The 14,282-nt window shown below is 39.4% G+C and overlaps 1 protein-coding gene across 1 annotated transcript in view; it reads left to right on the top strand.

Annotated features, from left to right (window-relative positions):
• NSMAF (neutral sphingomyelinase activation associated factor) overlaps positions 1-14,282 on the top strand; it is a 2,091,028-nt gene that overhangs the window by 1,723,241 nt on the left and 353,505 nt on the right. Inside the window, exon 26 of the mRNA XM_044065485.1 lies at positions 4,101-4,224. Coding sequence (XP_043921420.1) covers positions 4,101-4,224 — 124 coding nt within the window. The remainder of the gene's footprint in view (positions 1-4,100; positions 4,225-14,282) is intronic.

Consider the following 14,282-nt stretch of genomic DNA (forward strand, 5'->3'; position numbering starts at 1 on the left):
CTGCATGAAGGCCTGGAAGACAAATGCCTTTTCTTTTGCTTGGACAAAAATGATCCTGTGTGCTTTTTCAACCTTTCCACTAATATCCAGGGTACTTGTGAAAATTCAGGGGGAATCCCCAAAAATCATTGTGATGACTTCCTTCATGCTCAGGCAGCAATAATTCTCCCTTATTTTGGAAGTGGCCAGGGGCAGTTACCAAAAGAATTCTCATAGACTGGATCTACTCATGCAAGAACAGTGGTGTTTGATACTAGAAGATCATATATTAGCAAATGGAAAAGGTTTGTAGTTGGTGACAACAACATAACCAACACCAGTTCAGGGCTAGTTGTTCTCTGGTTGTACAATATCTGTGTTAGTTACTGTCCTATATCCTTTCTTATTCCTGTATCAAGGTTCGTTTATCGACTATTTCAGCATGTCTGCCCATGGACCCTCCTCTTTCAGTGCAATCTCATGTCAAAATGTACTTGAAAGGGTTTTTTTTCACAAGAGGCCTCCAAGAAAACTGGTGGCCCCTCCTTGGGATCTTAATTTTATTTTAGCGAAGCAAACACTTGTTCCTTTTGAACCAGCTAATCTAGCTGATTTGAGGTCCTTAACATGGAAAAGTTTTACTTCTTGTTCTGACCTCTGCAAAAAGAGTATAAGAGTTGCAAACTCTTATGGTAAGTCAACCCTGTCTCATTTTCTATATGGAAAGGGTTTCTTTGTTTTTGCTTTTTCTTTTTGAACCTAAAAATAAGGGAGAAAGGATACTCCGTATTTTGGATTTCCACAAACAACTCAGGTACCATCTTGACAGAACTAAATTTTTCAGATGTTCAGATTTTGTGACAGTAAGAAGGGCAACCTGTGTCAAAACAGACTATTTCCAAATGGTTGTCCAGGGTTATTATTACCTTTTGTTATACTTACCATAACAGAACTATTCCAGGCAGAGTCATGGCCCGCTCTACCAGGGTCTTGGCTTCATCTGTGTCTTTTTGGAAAGGGTTGGATTCCAGAAGTATTCTAGAAGCTGCTACTTGGTCCTTTGGGCATACTTTTACAAAACATTATAATCTTGATTCCCATTCTGGGCCTACATCAAGCTTTGCAAGGAGCATTCTCCAGGGGCTTCTAGACTCTTCTCCTTCCACCTCTCAAATGTAGTTAGCTAATTTAATTTTCTCATAAAGCTAAGGCTACTGCAGCAGTGATCAATATGATGAAAATATTACACTTGTGCATAACAGAATGATCACTGCTGCTGTAGCAGCTCCCTCCCTCTTGTTTTTGGTGTATTTTTATGCCAGGGTATGGAGATTTATTTTCTGTTATGTTTAGTATTATCCTTTCAGGGCTCCACCTCCCTCCTTCTGCTGGCAGGAAAACTCTGAAGGACTTTGCACTCAAACTTGTCTTTTAGTCAGCTCACGTCGAGCTGCCTGATAGTGTGGGCACATGGAAGATGCCCTGAAACTTTGGAAGATTGCTGGCTGTTATATCCTTGGCAGGATATAACCTGTATAACTAAGACTGCTGCAGCAATGATCATTCAAACATTTACTGTTATGGTAAGTTTAACTTACACACAGATTCATAGATTAGTACTAAGCTAACTGCCCTTGCGAGCCATTTTAAGCTTAGCCAATTATCCCTTGTGAGACTCAAACCCTGCACCTTGTGTTTGTAAGGCAAACACCTTACATTAAGCCATCCTCCCTTTAATAAACTGCTGTTGCAAGGCTCAAATCAAGGACCCTGCCCACCCTAGACAAAGTGATGCACCAGTAAGCCATGACAGATACTACTGTCCTCTCTGTCTCTTTATATATATATATATATATATATATATATATATATATATATATATATATGTGTGTGTGTGTGTGTGTATAAAAAGCTTAGTTCTGATAGCTGCATTGATGCAGTTCTGGTATTTCTCTGCTACTTATTTTACAAGTCATTGATTTGATTTTAGAATCAGTGACTGAAGTTCTGTTTCATGTTGCAAGTCCTTTATTCTTTAATGATTGTGTTACTTTATGCTAAATCCCCTCTCTTCTGTTCGTGTAGTACCTGAATCAAATAAAAAAAAACAGTCTTTGTAGTGTGTGTTTGTGTGTTTGTGTTTGTGTGTGTGTGTGTGTGTGTGTGTGTGTGTGCGTGCGTGTGCGTGTGCGTGTGCGTGTGTGTGTGTGTGTGTGTGTGTGTGTGTGTGTGTGTGTGTGTGTGTGTGTAATCCAAATTAACAACCAAATACTCCTTTAAGGAACCACTGGAGACATGACTTATTTATAGAGCTGTTATCTGAAGAAGTCTTGACAATAAAAGAAACTATTGCTAAATAAGTCGTGGCTCCAGTTGCCATATACCATCTGAATCTTGAAGACTACACCTGCAGTAGTCTGTTATGCTTTAACATGGTCACGTATTTTTGAATGAAGACATCGTCCAAAGCATCTCTTGATCTGCTTGTTTTTGCTGAAGCCCTTTTACATCAGAACTTGGAAGTTCACTGACAGTGACCCATGATCCTTCTTAAAATTTGTTACAGTCATTCTGAAATTGGCATTTATTATCATTTTTATTCCTTATTAGCCCAGATCTCTTGCCAGCTAAGATTCTGTCTTTAACTGTTCATTTATCATTGTGGCTTAATGATGTATCTTTTGCCTACCTGACTAGACACGTTCTATTGTCTCTACTAATATTACTTAGTTTGCTCAATGCAGAATTTAAATAGTGACATGCTCAAACTAATCCTTGCACTAACCTTCATTTCTGAGTGGTCTAAGGGTGAGTACTTGCTCCACATTTTCAACTAGCATGTTTTACCATTCTGGATGCTACTCGCCCTCCTTTATGTGGACGCAACCTTTCCTAAGCCTCATCAGCTTTCAAACCTTAATGCCTGAATTACATTCTTACAAAAGTTGAGCTCATCAGTTGGGTAGGATTACTTGTTATAGAAATTGCATTGGTAGAAGCTTCAAGACCTTCCCATTGTTTATGATTTTTCACTTTTGTAAAAAAATAAATAAATACGTTTTGTATTTTAGCCTGAACAAGACAATATGATTCAGCAATGCAACACTAGGCAAAATAAATGGGGAGTAGACTAGATACCTCTGATCTAAAGCTAAAATTCTGTTACATCCCATGAAGTAGTTTCCACTGCATGTTGATGCTACTTTAGAAGGTTAGTATCCTGGGTCGTGTAAGACACATACCAATCAACATATGCATCACAGTAAATACAGATATTTATTAAAGTTTTATCATTGATGGCGTTTTTTTTCTTTCTCATTATGCTTCTCATCTAGTAGCCTTTGTGTAATGCCAGTTATCATACAAGAAGATTTATTCTAATTACTAGAAGACGTTGCTTTCCAACTTTTCTGTAGTCTCCTAGAATGTTGTACTCCTTGTACATAGAAAATCAGAAAAGCAAGGCATAAGTGGGTGGATAAATTGCTAGCCTATGGAAATCAAGTCATAGATTGTATTCAAGACTGCAGTGTCTAGGATACTTCCCCTTATTCAGAGGTGCAGTGATCTCAAAGTAAATATAAACATCTGGGGTATAGGGAGCATGACCGTCCATCTTGGTGTGCAAGGTGGTCTGACCACCCCCCCCAGTACCCCACGAAAATACTTCATAGTGTTACTGCAAGTACTTGCATTCACTGTTATGTGACTGCACTTTGGTGGTTCAGTTTTGGCTGTCAGTCTTCATGCTATGTAACTAATTTATGAATGCCTGCATCAGTGTATTTATAACTTTAAAATCCTGCAGTATAATGTGCTGCTCGTTTAGTTACCTGTTGACAATATGGCAGCCAAAGGCTTACTGTTTGCGTGCAGTTAAATGTTTCATCTATTTACTTTGTCATTTATAATCTGTTTATAAGATTAGATCATAACAACAGCTTGTTGATTTTTAAGTAACATTTCTGTCACCATTTAGATGGTTGCTACATTACTTTCTAATGTAGCGTCATCTGTTTTTAAGTGTTGTTTAAGTGATAAATGATTACTGACCTTAAAATAAAGTTAGCATTACAGTATTAATTACAAAACTAAAGTGTCTGATATAATTGTCTTCCCAGATATTTTTATTCTGTTGCATATGGAAGAAGACAAGATATACTTATGGGTCATGATGACGCTGTTAGCAAAATTTGTTGGCGTGACAATCGACTTTATACAGCTTCTTGGGATTCAACAGTGAAGGTCTGCAATTCTGTTATGAATTCTAATTTTTATATATTGAAATCAAGAATATAGGGATTTCAAGATGTGATTTTTGGACTGATTTAATATACAAATTATATGCAATGGTAGTTTTTAGGCAGTTTCAGAAAACTGGTGTCTTTTTTTTAACTCATCCTGGGGCACCTGAGCACCTGTTAACTGTTTAGTCCTTAGTGGTCTTTTTTTAATGTGTATCAGGATTCCTTTATGTAGCAGTAATGGCGAAGTTCCAGTGTAAGTGGAAGATTGTTATTCTCAGTCTTTTTCTGTCATACTTCCTCAAGATTATGCTCTTCATTTTTTTGGTCCTTGAATTTTTTTCTGCCAGAAACAATGCCTTTGATTTATAAGACCATGATCTTTCACCATTTTGTTCTGATCGTATGTTAAAACAGCCATGTCATAACTTTTGGACAGAGATTTTTTTTTTCTGCTTGCCAGAAGAAGGGCATCTGAAAATCATCATGCTGGTTATCTCTTTTGTTATGTCCTGAACATTAAACTTTAAGTTATATCTGATGTAACTAGTTCAGATCAACAGATGTAAGACTGATCAAAGCCACCCAGTAAAAAGACTTTGCATTCTTTATGGTCTTCCTTATATGTTCAGTAGAGAGTCTTCCATTGGAGGAATGTCTGTGCACTAGTACAGTACAATGCAAGCCTGATTGTAGAGTTACATCTAATCCTGATCTCTTCCAAGTGATGGCCTAGTCAAAACTCTTCTCTCTTTAGGTAAAATTTCATTGAAAAGGTAAATGAAGAAGGTACAGTTGTGTAAAATCTTACCATAACTGTAGATGTCTTTGCCTTCACCGCTGCAGTATTCATTACTACATGGGATTCCCTGCCATAAAGCCCATTGTCTGGCCAGTCTACCATTGCTTTAAGGTATGCTTAACATCACCTACACACTTGTCACGTAGCGTAGGGCATAAAGGTGACATTCAGGCATACCATCCTCAGAATTGATTGCCTCAGTAGGAACAGCAGTCCAGGGAAACCAAAGAGCACCTGTATATTCAAGATGGAAAAAAAAAGACTAGAGGGATGGTGGGGAGGGAGTGAATACTGCAGCAGTGAAGGCAAGGACATCTACCGTTATAGTAAAGTTTTACACAGCTGTACTATGTCCTTGTATTCACTGCTGCAGTATTCATTACTATATGGGAGAGTGCTAAAGCTCAAGAAGAAACTTGAGAGGAGGAAGCAGCAGTAGAGCCTTCTAGGAAACCATGAAGAACTGTGCTAGCAAAACCAGCTGTAGCTCTGGAGATACCATCCAACTTGTAATGTTTAGTAAAGGTATGCACAGAAGTCCAGGTAGCTGCTTCAAGAATAGAATTAGTGTCTGAACCCTTGAAAAAAGCATCAGAAGAAGCCACAGCTCTAGTAGAATGAGCCTTTACAGAAGAAGGAAGGCTCTTGCCTTGAAAAGTGTAACAAAAAGAAATAGCCGTTGAAATCCAAATAGTAGTTTGCTTGTAAACAGCCAATTCTAAAGACCTAGGATAAAAGGCAACAAACAACTGATGAGATTTCCTAATAGCTTTAGTCTTATCCAAATAAAATCTGAGCTGTCTATGCACGTCTAAGGTATGCAGCACCCTCTCACTGTCCCATTGTGGAAAGGGGAAAAAGTATGCAAATTAATAAATCGATTAAGTGACAACTCATTAATCACCTTGGGCATAAAAGAAGGATTAGTATTCAAGGACATCCTGTCCTCATGAAATATCAAAAAAGGTGGACAATCGATATGGGTTTGCAACTGAAACACATCTGGCAGAAGTAAGAGCTAACAAGAGAACTGTCTTCCAAGAACAATATTGCAAGGAAGCTAAAACTGCAGGCTCAAAAGGGGCCTGAGTCAATTTTTCCAGAACAAACTTAATATCCCAGGGAAGGAGGAACAGGCTTCCTGGGAGGTCTCATATTAAGAACGCCTTTAAGAAATTGCTTAGCCTCAAATCTAGAAGCTAACAGGGAGTTAAAGGCAGACAAGCAGAAAGAGCTGATAAGTAGATCTTAGTAGAAGAATAGGCCAAACCAACAACTCACACAAATAAGACAGAACCAAAGGAACATCCATAGTAAGTGAGTCCAGGTCACGAGAAAGACACCAAGTAGAAAACCTGTTCCATTTAGATAAGTACGATTTCCTAGTAGTGGGTTTCTTGGCCTCTTGCAGGACCTGCAGCACGTCCTCAGGAAAAAAAAGATATCTATGAGGGATCAAAACCCTATCACCCACAGTGTCAGTTGAAGCGTGGACAGGTGTGGATGGATGAGAGATCCCTTGTCTTGTGTGAGTAGATCTATTCGGTGAGGTAACTTGTGATGATTGCCCTTGGCTAGATGCAGAAGTAGAGGGTACCAGTGCTGCTGCGGCCAAAAGGGAGTTGCCAACAAGATTTTGGGAGCATCCTGTTGAATCTTGAACAGGATTCTAAGAATGAGTGGAAGGTGAGGGAATGCATAAAGAAACTTCCCCTTCCAAGAAAATGAGAGGGGGTCCACCTTCCATACCAGAGGACCTGGGACTCTGGCACAAAACAGAGGAAGTTGTCTTTTCAGAGGGGAGGCAAAGAGATCTACTTGAGGAGTACCTCAATGGTGAACAATGTCCAGAAATACATCCCTGTGAAGCTTCCATAAGTGGTATTGAGTAAAGGACCTGCTCAGAGTGTCTGCCACAATGTTCTGATCTGAAGGTATATAAACTTTAAATTGTTTTTTTATTTTTAATATGAAACTTTGGAGCACAATCAATTCCCTACTCCGTCCAGGTAAAAATAACAATCCTTTCCTTAATCCAGATAAAACTTCCACTGAGATAGCCTCGCTCTTCAATTCATATTTTATTGACAACTTAGCTAAACTCACCACTACCTTCCCACGTATAGACCCCTACTCACCTGAACCTCCCACTTCACACTCGTCTACTACTCCTTTATTCTCATTCTCACCTATACCAACTTCCACTATAAAAAAAACTACTTCATAAACTCAAACCTTGTACAAATGCACCAAACAATTTACCTGCTGAATTTCTACAACTGTCTGCAAACTCCATTGCCTGTCCTATCAGCATACTCCTCAGTAGATCTATTCAGGAGTCCAGTATACCAAACATATGGAAGAAAGCATTTGTTCTTCCACTCCATAAACTCTGATATCTCTAATTTCCGACCCATCACTATCGTCTCTCCCATCTGTAAAATATTAGAAAAATGTATTCACACTCAACTTCTTGACTATCTTGTCTAAAACCAAATACTTTCTCACACAGCATGGCTTCAGGCCAGGTTATAGTACTTGCACTGCTCTCATATCCCTTATGGACACAGTAAACATTACTTGCGATGCCAGTTACATAGTCTCCTCACTGTTCCTAGATCTCTCTTAGGCCTTCAGCACGGTTTCACATCCCCTTCTACTCACAAAACTAACCAACTAGGGTCTCTCACCCCATACCTTAAACCGGTTCTCAGACTGTCTCACCAGTAGGCAACACTACAGCAAATGGCAACACTCCTTTTCTCAATACAACCACAGGTGTACCTCAAGGATCTATACTAGGTCCCCTCCTTTTCAGTATATTCATTAACAACTTCCACACCACCCTTACCCATGGCACAGTTATCCAATACGCAGATGATTCTACAATCACCTGTACTGCCAAATCTATATCTGAGTTACAATGTCTTACCCAAAATGCTTTCACTTCAACCAAAACTTGGATGTCAAACAACCGTCTCACTCTAAATCCCAATAAAACCAAACTTCTAATATTCCCCCCCCCAAAAAAACTAGCGCTCTGAACAAGAATGATTTTTGTGTCCAATCCCATAATAATACCGTCATTGAAGTCATTCCAAGTACCAAACTGCTAGGAGTTATTGATGAAAATCTAACATTCGACCTCCATATCCATACCAACATCAAAAAAAATGCATAAAAAAATAGGTACCCTCTAGAGAGACAAATACCACCTTAATATTACTTCTAAAAAAGCTCTAACATCATCCTTCCTTCTACCATCTCTACTATACGGTGCCCCAGTCCTCACCAATATCCAGTCCTCCCTGAAAACTAAATTGGACTCATGTTACAACAAGACTGCTAAATGTGTAACAAATTCAAAAGATTCAGCACACCACTGCTTATCTCTACAACAGCTAAACTGGCTCAAACTCCCACACTACCTCACTTATTCACAATTAACCACTGCACATAAACTCATATACAAGGCTTCAAATTGTCCCTCCCTCTCCTCCTTATTGACTACATACCACCCTAACAGGCTACTAAGATCCAAAAACACAATGATGCTGAAAGTTGAAAAACCTAACCTTGCAGCTGGTCAAATGCTCTTTTACTGTCTCAAAACTATGGAATGCCCTCCCATCTTCTATCAGAACAATCAGTAATCCTGGTGTCTTTAAGAAGTCTCTTAGATCACTCCTCTCTTCTCTCTGGCAGTGCACTTGTGCCATAATAGTACCTCCTAACACCTGATCCACTACTATATCCCTCTACAATATCACTACTTAGGAGCTCTTTTTGACTTGCTGAATTCAATTGCTTATGCCTACAAAACTCCAACAAGTAACAATCAAAACTGCTACCATACCTGACTAACTCCATTCTCAATGATCAAATTGTAAACAATGTTGATTTGTAATGTTTGCAAATAAATTGTACCACTGTGTTTAATATTTATTTCCATACATTGAGACTGTGTAATACACTGTATGTTGTGCTTTTTCTTGTATGTCCTATTAATGTTATGTGGAATTTTTCTCCCCTGGCCTCTACTGAAAATGGGCTCATCTAGGCCCAGTAGACTTTCCCGGTTAAAAAATGCAGTAAATAAATAAAGATAAATAAATAAACTGCCTGAAGAGTCACTTGGTACTTGACAGCTAGATCCCATACCAAAAGTGCCAGCCGGCAAAGTAGGTAAAATCTTGTTCCCCCTGTTTTTTGTTGTACCACATAACTGTGGTATTGTCTGTGAATAGAGAGGCACCGGAGAGAGAAGACGATGAAAGGCCTGAAGAGCCAGCATACGAACTCTCATCTTTTTGACATAGATATGCTCCTTCTGCTGACGAGGTGACCACACTCCCTGAACCTTCAGGGAGCCAAACATCGCTCCTCATCCCACATCTGAAGTGTCTGTGAACAGATCCTGAGAGGGAAGAGGAGTATGAAAAGGGAGCCCTGGATTCAGAGACAACTGCTGAATCCACATAGAAGTTCCCTCTTGAGACAAGGGAGAAGAGGAACTGTAAAGTCTAGAGGATTCTCATGTTTGAGCCACACCAACTTCAGAAACCACTGGAACTTCCTCATATGACGTTTGGCCAAAAGAAGGATCGATATGGTGGAAGCCATGACTCCATAGCTCTGAGAAACTCCTGGCTGTAATGGAGGCCAGGAGAAGAAGAGTTTGAAAGTAAGAAATGAGAGTTAAGGCCTTTGGAGGCAGCAGGGATGCCAGTATTGGCACCGTCTGAATTCCACAACCCAGAAAGACATGATCCTGAGAAGGAGTTAGGGAAGACTTTTTGAAGTTTATCATGAACCCCAGACTTTGAAGAAGAGAAATGGGAAAATGAAGATTTTGCAAAAGGACCTCTGTAGAGGATGCCTGAATCAGCAGGTCATCCAAGTAAGGAAAATTTTGGATCCCTTGAAGCCTGCAAAAAGCAATTACAGGAGTGAGGCATTTGGTAATCACCCTTGGGGCAGTAGAAAGGCCAAAGGGTAAAGCACAATATTGAAAATGCCAGGAAGCAACAGAGAAATGCAAAAACCTCCTGAAAAGAGGATGGATCGGAATATGGAGATAAGCATCCTTGAGATCCAGAGACACCAGAAAGGCCTGAGGTAGCAAGAGAAGGAAGAAGGGTCTGAAGGGACATCTAAAATGAAGGTACCTTCAAAAAGGTGTTTAGATGAGACTGGTCTAGAACTGGTCTCCAAGCACCTTCTCTTCTGGGCACTAGAAACATTCTTGAATAAATCCCCTTCCCCCTTTGGGACACAGGCACCTCTTGATTAGTACCCTGAGACAAGAGATCTTGAAGAACTTCTGGGAAAAAAAGAAGTCGTTCCAGTAGAATTCCCATAAAAGGAGGGTAGGAATTCCACACCATGAAGTGCCACTGACAAATGATTGACAGAACCCAATAATCCTGAGTGATTTGAAGCCAAATAGGAAGAGAAAGGCGAAGAGAGAGAGAGAGGAATGTGGCTGGCAACAGGTGGCTAGTCAGACAGCACCTGGTTTGTCAGGAAAGGAAAGGCTTAAGAATCCCTGTAGTCTGAGTGGCCTTAGCAGGAGGAGCCCATTTACCACCCTTTTTACCTTTAGCAGGAGGGCAAGATTGCCTACGAACAAAGGCTGACTTAGATGGGTAGTTTCTCTGAAATTTAGGCACATGAGAAATGGACATGTTTAAGTTCCTGCAAGGTCTTCCCCTTGTCCTGAAGAGACTTAAACAAACCAGCAGCTGCTTCTCCAAACAAAATTTTAGTATCCAGAGGAGTATCCAGCAACTTACCCTCAATATCATCGGGTAAAGGTTGCAGCCTAAGCCAAGAATACCTCCTCAGTACTGAACCAAAGGCAGCAGCCTTAGAAGAGGCATCCATTGCATCATAACGGCATCTGATAGAATGAAGAACTACTTGAGAGGAAGTGTCTGGCAAGGATCATAGTACCTGTTATGGTTATCAGAAACCTGGGCACAATCCCACAAATTCCATCATCCTAGAGACTGTCCCCAAAGGAAATTTCCTCAGAAGGAGCATCTGGGCCATTAGATTCCTCCTCAGACCTGTGGTCTAAACAAGAAGGAATTTGTGTAGAATAAGTAAGGGATTCTTCATCAAACTCTAACTCTTCCTCAGAAGAATTTAATTCCCTGGGCCTTTTAAGAGAAGAAGACGACCAAGGAGAATCAGGAACCAAAATCCCTTGAGGAGGCCTTTATGACAGTAAAGCATTAAATAACCCCTGAGTAAAGGCCTGCCACTCACTTTGTGGGTCCCTAGGAGCAGAAGAAACATGTCTAGTTTTTTGTTTCTTTTTTAAGGGGATGTCCATCCTAGAAAACTGAGAGGGCCCTGACTCAGGACAGCAGTCAGCAAATATAGTACAAACTTCTTTCCTAAGAACAAACTGTGGAATTCCCCTAGACCTCTTGGAAACCATCAATAGTGGTTCCATCTGAATGCCCGAAATGGACTCCTGCAAAGCCTCGTTGGACGTGCTGCTTGCCAGATCCTCGACGGCCTCCAACCCGGATGCAGCAGAGGAATCTGACAACAGAATCAGATGAGTCTCCGGGTTTGTAGTAACCTTAGAAGAAACCCCCAGCAAAGACTGGACAGCAGAAGATTCCGGTCTTACCTTTTTCACCTTCATCTTCCCTGATGACTGATACTCAGAGCAGGAAGTTCCATTCATAATATCTTTAGCAAGCAGCTTAAGAAAGCCTACTATGAAGGGTGTTAGGGACAAATCCCTGACAAATAGAACAAGCCATGTGATGTTGTAAGAAGCTCCTAGGCAAAAAAAGGCACTTATCGTGGTGGTCTTTATGTGGAATCTGTCTCACACACTGGTATTTACCCTTCCTGGATGATATTATAACCCCCCAAACAGCACAAAAAATTAGTAAAAGACCAAAAAACCCAAATGGGTACTTATCTGCAACGGTGAGGACTTCAGCAAGCAGGAGAAATCACTGGAGTTCCAATAAACAGAAAAAAAACTGCAAAAAACAGATGGATGCAAACATACCAATGGTTAAAAACAGCATTTGGACTGGCGACAAAGAACCTGTGAGGGTGGTATGCCTGAACGTCACCTTTATGCCCTAAGCTACATGAGGAGTATATAGGTGACATTCAGCGTACCTTAAAGAAATGGTAGACTTTGGTAGACTGGCCGAACGATAGGCTTCATGCCAGGGAATCCCATATAGTAATGAATACTGCAGCAGTGAATGCAAGGACATCTTAGTGACACAAATTTGGCTAGCTTGTGAAGAGGATATGCCAAAGGGCGATGTTCTGAAGCCTTCTGTAGGAGACTAGCATGAAAGTTCAGTTGAAGTTGAACAGCTAGGGAAGGAGCAAGAAACAGTGGCAACTATTATACAGATAATATTCCAGCATGATGGGTCCCCATATAGAGGAGTAACAGATAAAGCAGGATGCATCTGAAGAGGACATATCACAGGACAGTGTTGTTGAATCTTCTGTAGAAGACTCCCAGGAAACAAAGAAGATACTCTCAGTGCAGAAGAAAATGATCCAAGGAAGATCTGTTTGATTTAATTGCGACAGATAGACATATTAAGATAAATTAAAGAAGTAGATTACAGGAAGTAAATAAGTCCTAGTATGTTAGAAAACTGGTAAAACAGATATGAACACAGTAATCAGGGCTGTTAATTAAAATGTATGTGATATAACAGAAATAAATAGGATGTACTTCTTTGCAGCTAAGCGAATAACAAAGTATAACCACAAAAATGCAGAGTAACAAAAGACAGGAGGGGCACAAGTAGAATACCACCATGGAAATAATGAATAGAGAAAACTATACTGCAACTAAAATGAGACATGACACTGGTAGAAGAATTCAGTAAAGGGAAAAGATAATCAGAAATCCTTATAAAGATGTGATAAAGCAACACAATATCAAAACAAAGACTTTTCATGCATAATTTCCATCAGTAAACTACAAATGTAAACACATACAAACTTAGAAGGTATACAGATACATGTAAAGGAAAAGTACAAAATAAGCAAATCATTCATTACCTGTAAAGTTTTATAAAGAATTGAGAAACAAAGCAAAAGGCGTAGATGCACCACCAAAAATAGAAGTAGTAGGTATATTTTGGAAAAGTATTTATGAAGAGTCTGTTGAACATGGCGACAGTTTTGAATGGAGAGAAGAATTAAAAGAAACAGTAAAGAGCTGTAGTGTAGAGGATATGAAATGGGATGTAGTAACAGCTATAGAAATTGAGACATAATTAAGAAAAGCTCCTAAATGGAAACCCCTCTGCTCATATGCAGTACATAACTTTTGGCTAAAGGTAATAACATAGCTATACAAAGATTTAGCTGTAATTAAGAATTACTTATATGTGCATCTTGAAAAAACACCGGCCTGTTTACCAACAGGGAAAGCAATACTCTTCTTAAAAGTCAATTTACAAGCCATCCTAAGAAATGTAGACCAATAATTTGCTTTCCAGCTATATGCAGATTATATACTGGAATTAAAGCAGACAAGAGATTGTAGCCATCTACAAGTTAGTTCGATCATGCCAATAGAACAGAAAGGTAGTAAGAGAAAGTCATATGAAACAAAGGATCATATATTATTAAACAAAGCCATGACAGAGAGATGTTAAAAAGGGAAGAACCCAAGTACAATATAGATAGATTACAAAAAACATTTGACAGTATCCTGCATTCATGGATAATGGAGTACTTGCAGATACAGGATGTACACTGCACTGATCAATTACATTGCAGAGACTATGAAACAGTGGCAAATCACTTTGCTCCTCAGCCATGGCAAAGGGGAAATTGTTATGCCTGGGATAAAAATTCAAAGGGGGTTAGTCCAAAGTATTTATCAGTTCTGATGTTTTGTTTTGCCCTTAACCCATTAAACTGTTTACTTAATAGATTAAGCTATGGTTATAATTTTAACTCTCATAAACCAGCCTTCTCTAAAGACATCTCATCTCTTCTTTGTGGGTGATTTAAAACTGTATAGTTTATAGGTGAAGATCTGAAAGCACAACTAAAAATTATTAAAGTTTTCACAGGTGAAATAAGAATGACATTTTATCTTGATAAATGTAAAAATGCAACATATGTAAAAGGAAAGTTGTAGTAACAAGAAATTAACAACCTGGGATAGGAATGTTATATAAAAGAACTTGAGCAAGAGGGAGTGTATGAATGTTTGGAAATAGGTGAAGGGTTGGTGA

The sequence above is a fragment of the Protopterus annectens genome, chromosome 3.part0 (genome assembly GCF_019279795.1).
Source record: "Protopterus annectens isolate FY-2018-M chromosome 3.part0, PAN1.0, whole genome shotgun sequence".
NCBI classification, from domain to species: Eukaryota; Metazoa; Chordata; order Ceratodontiformes; family Protopteridae; genus Protopterus; species Protopterus annectens.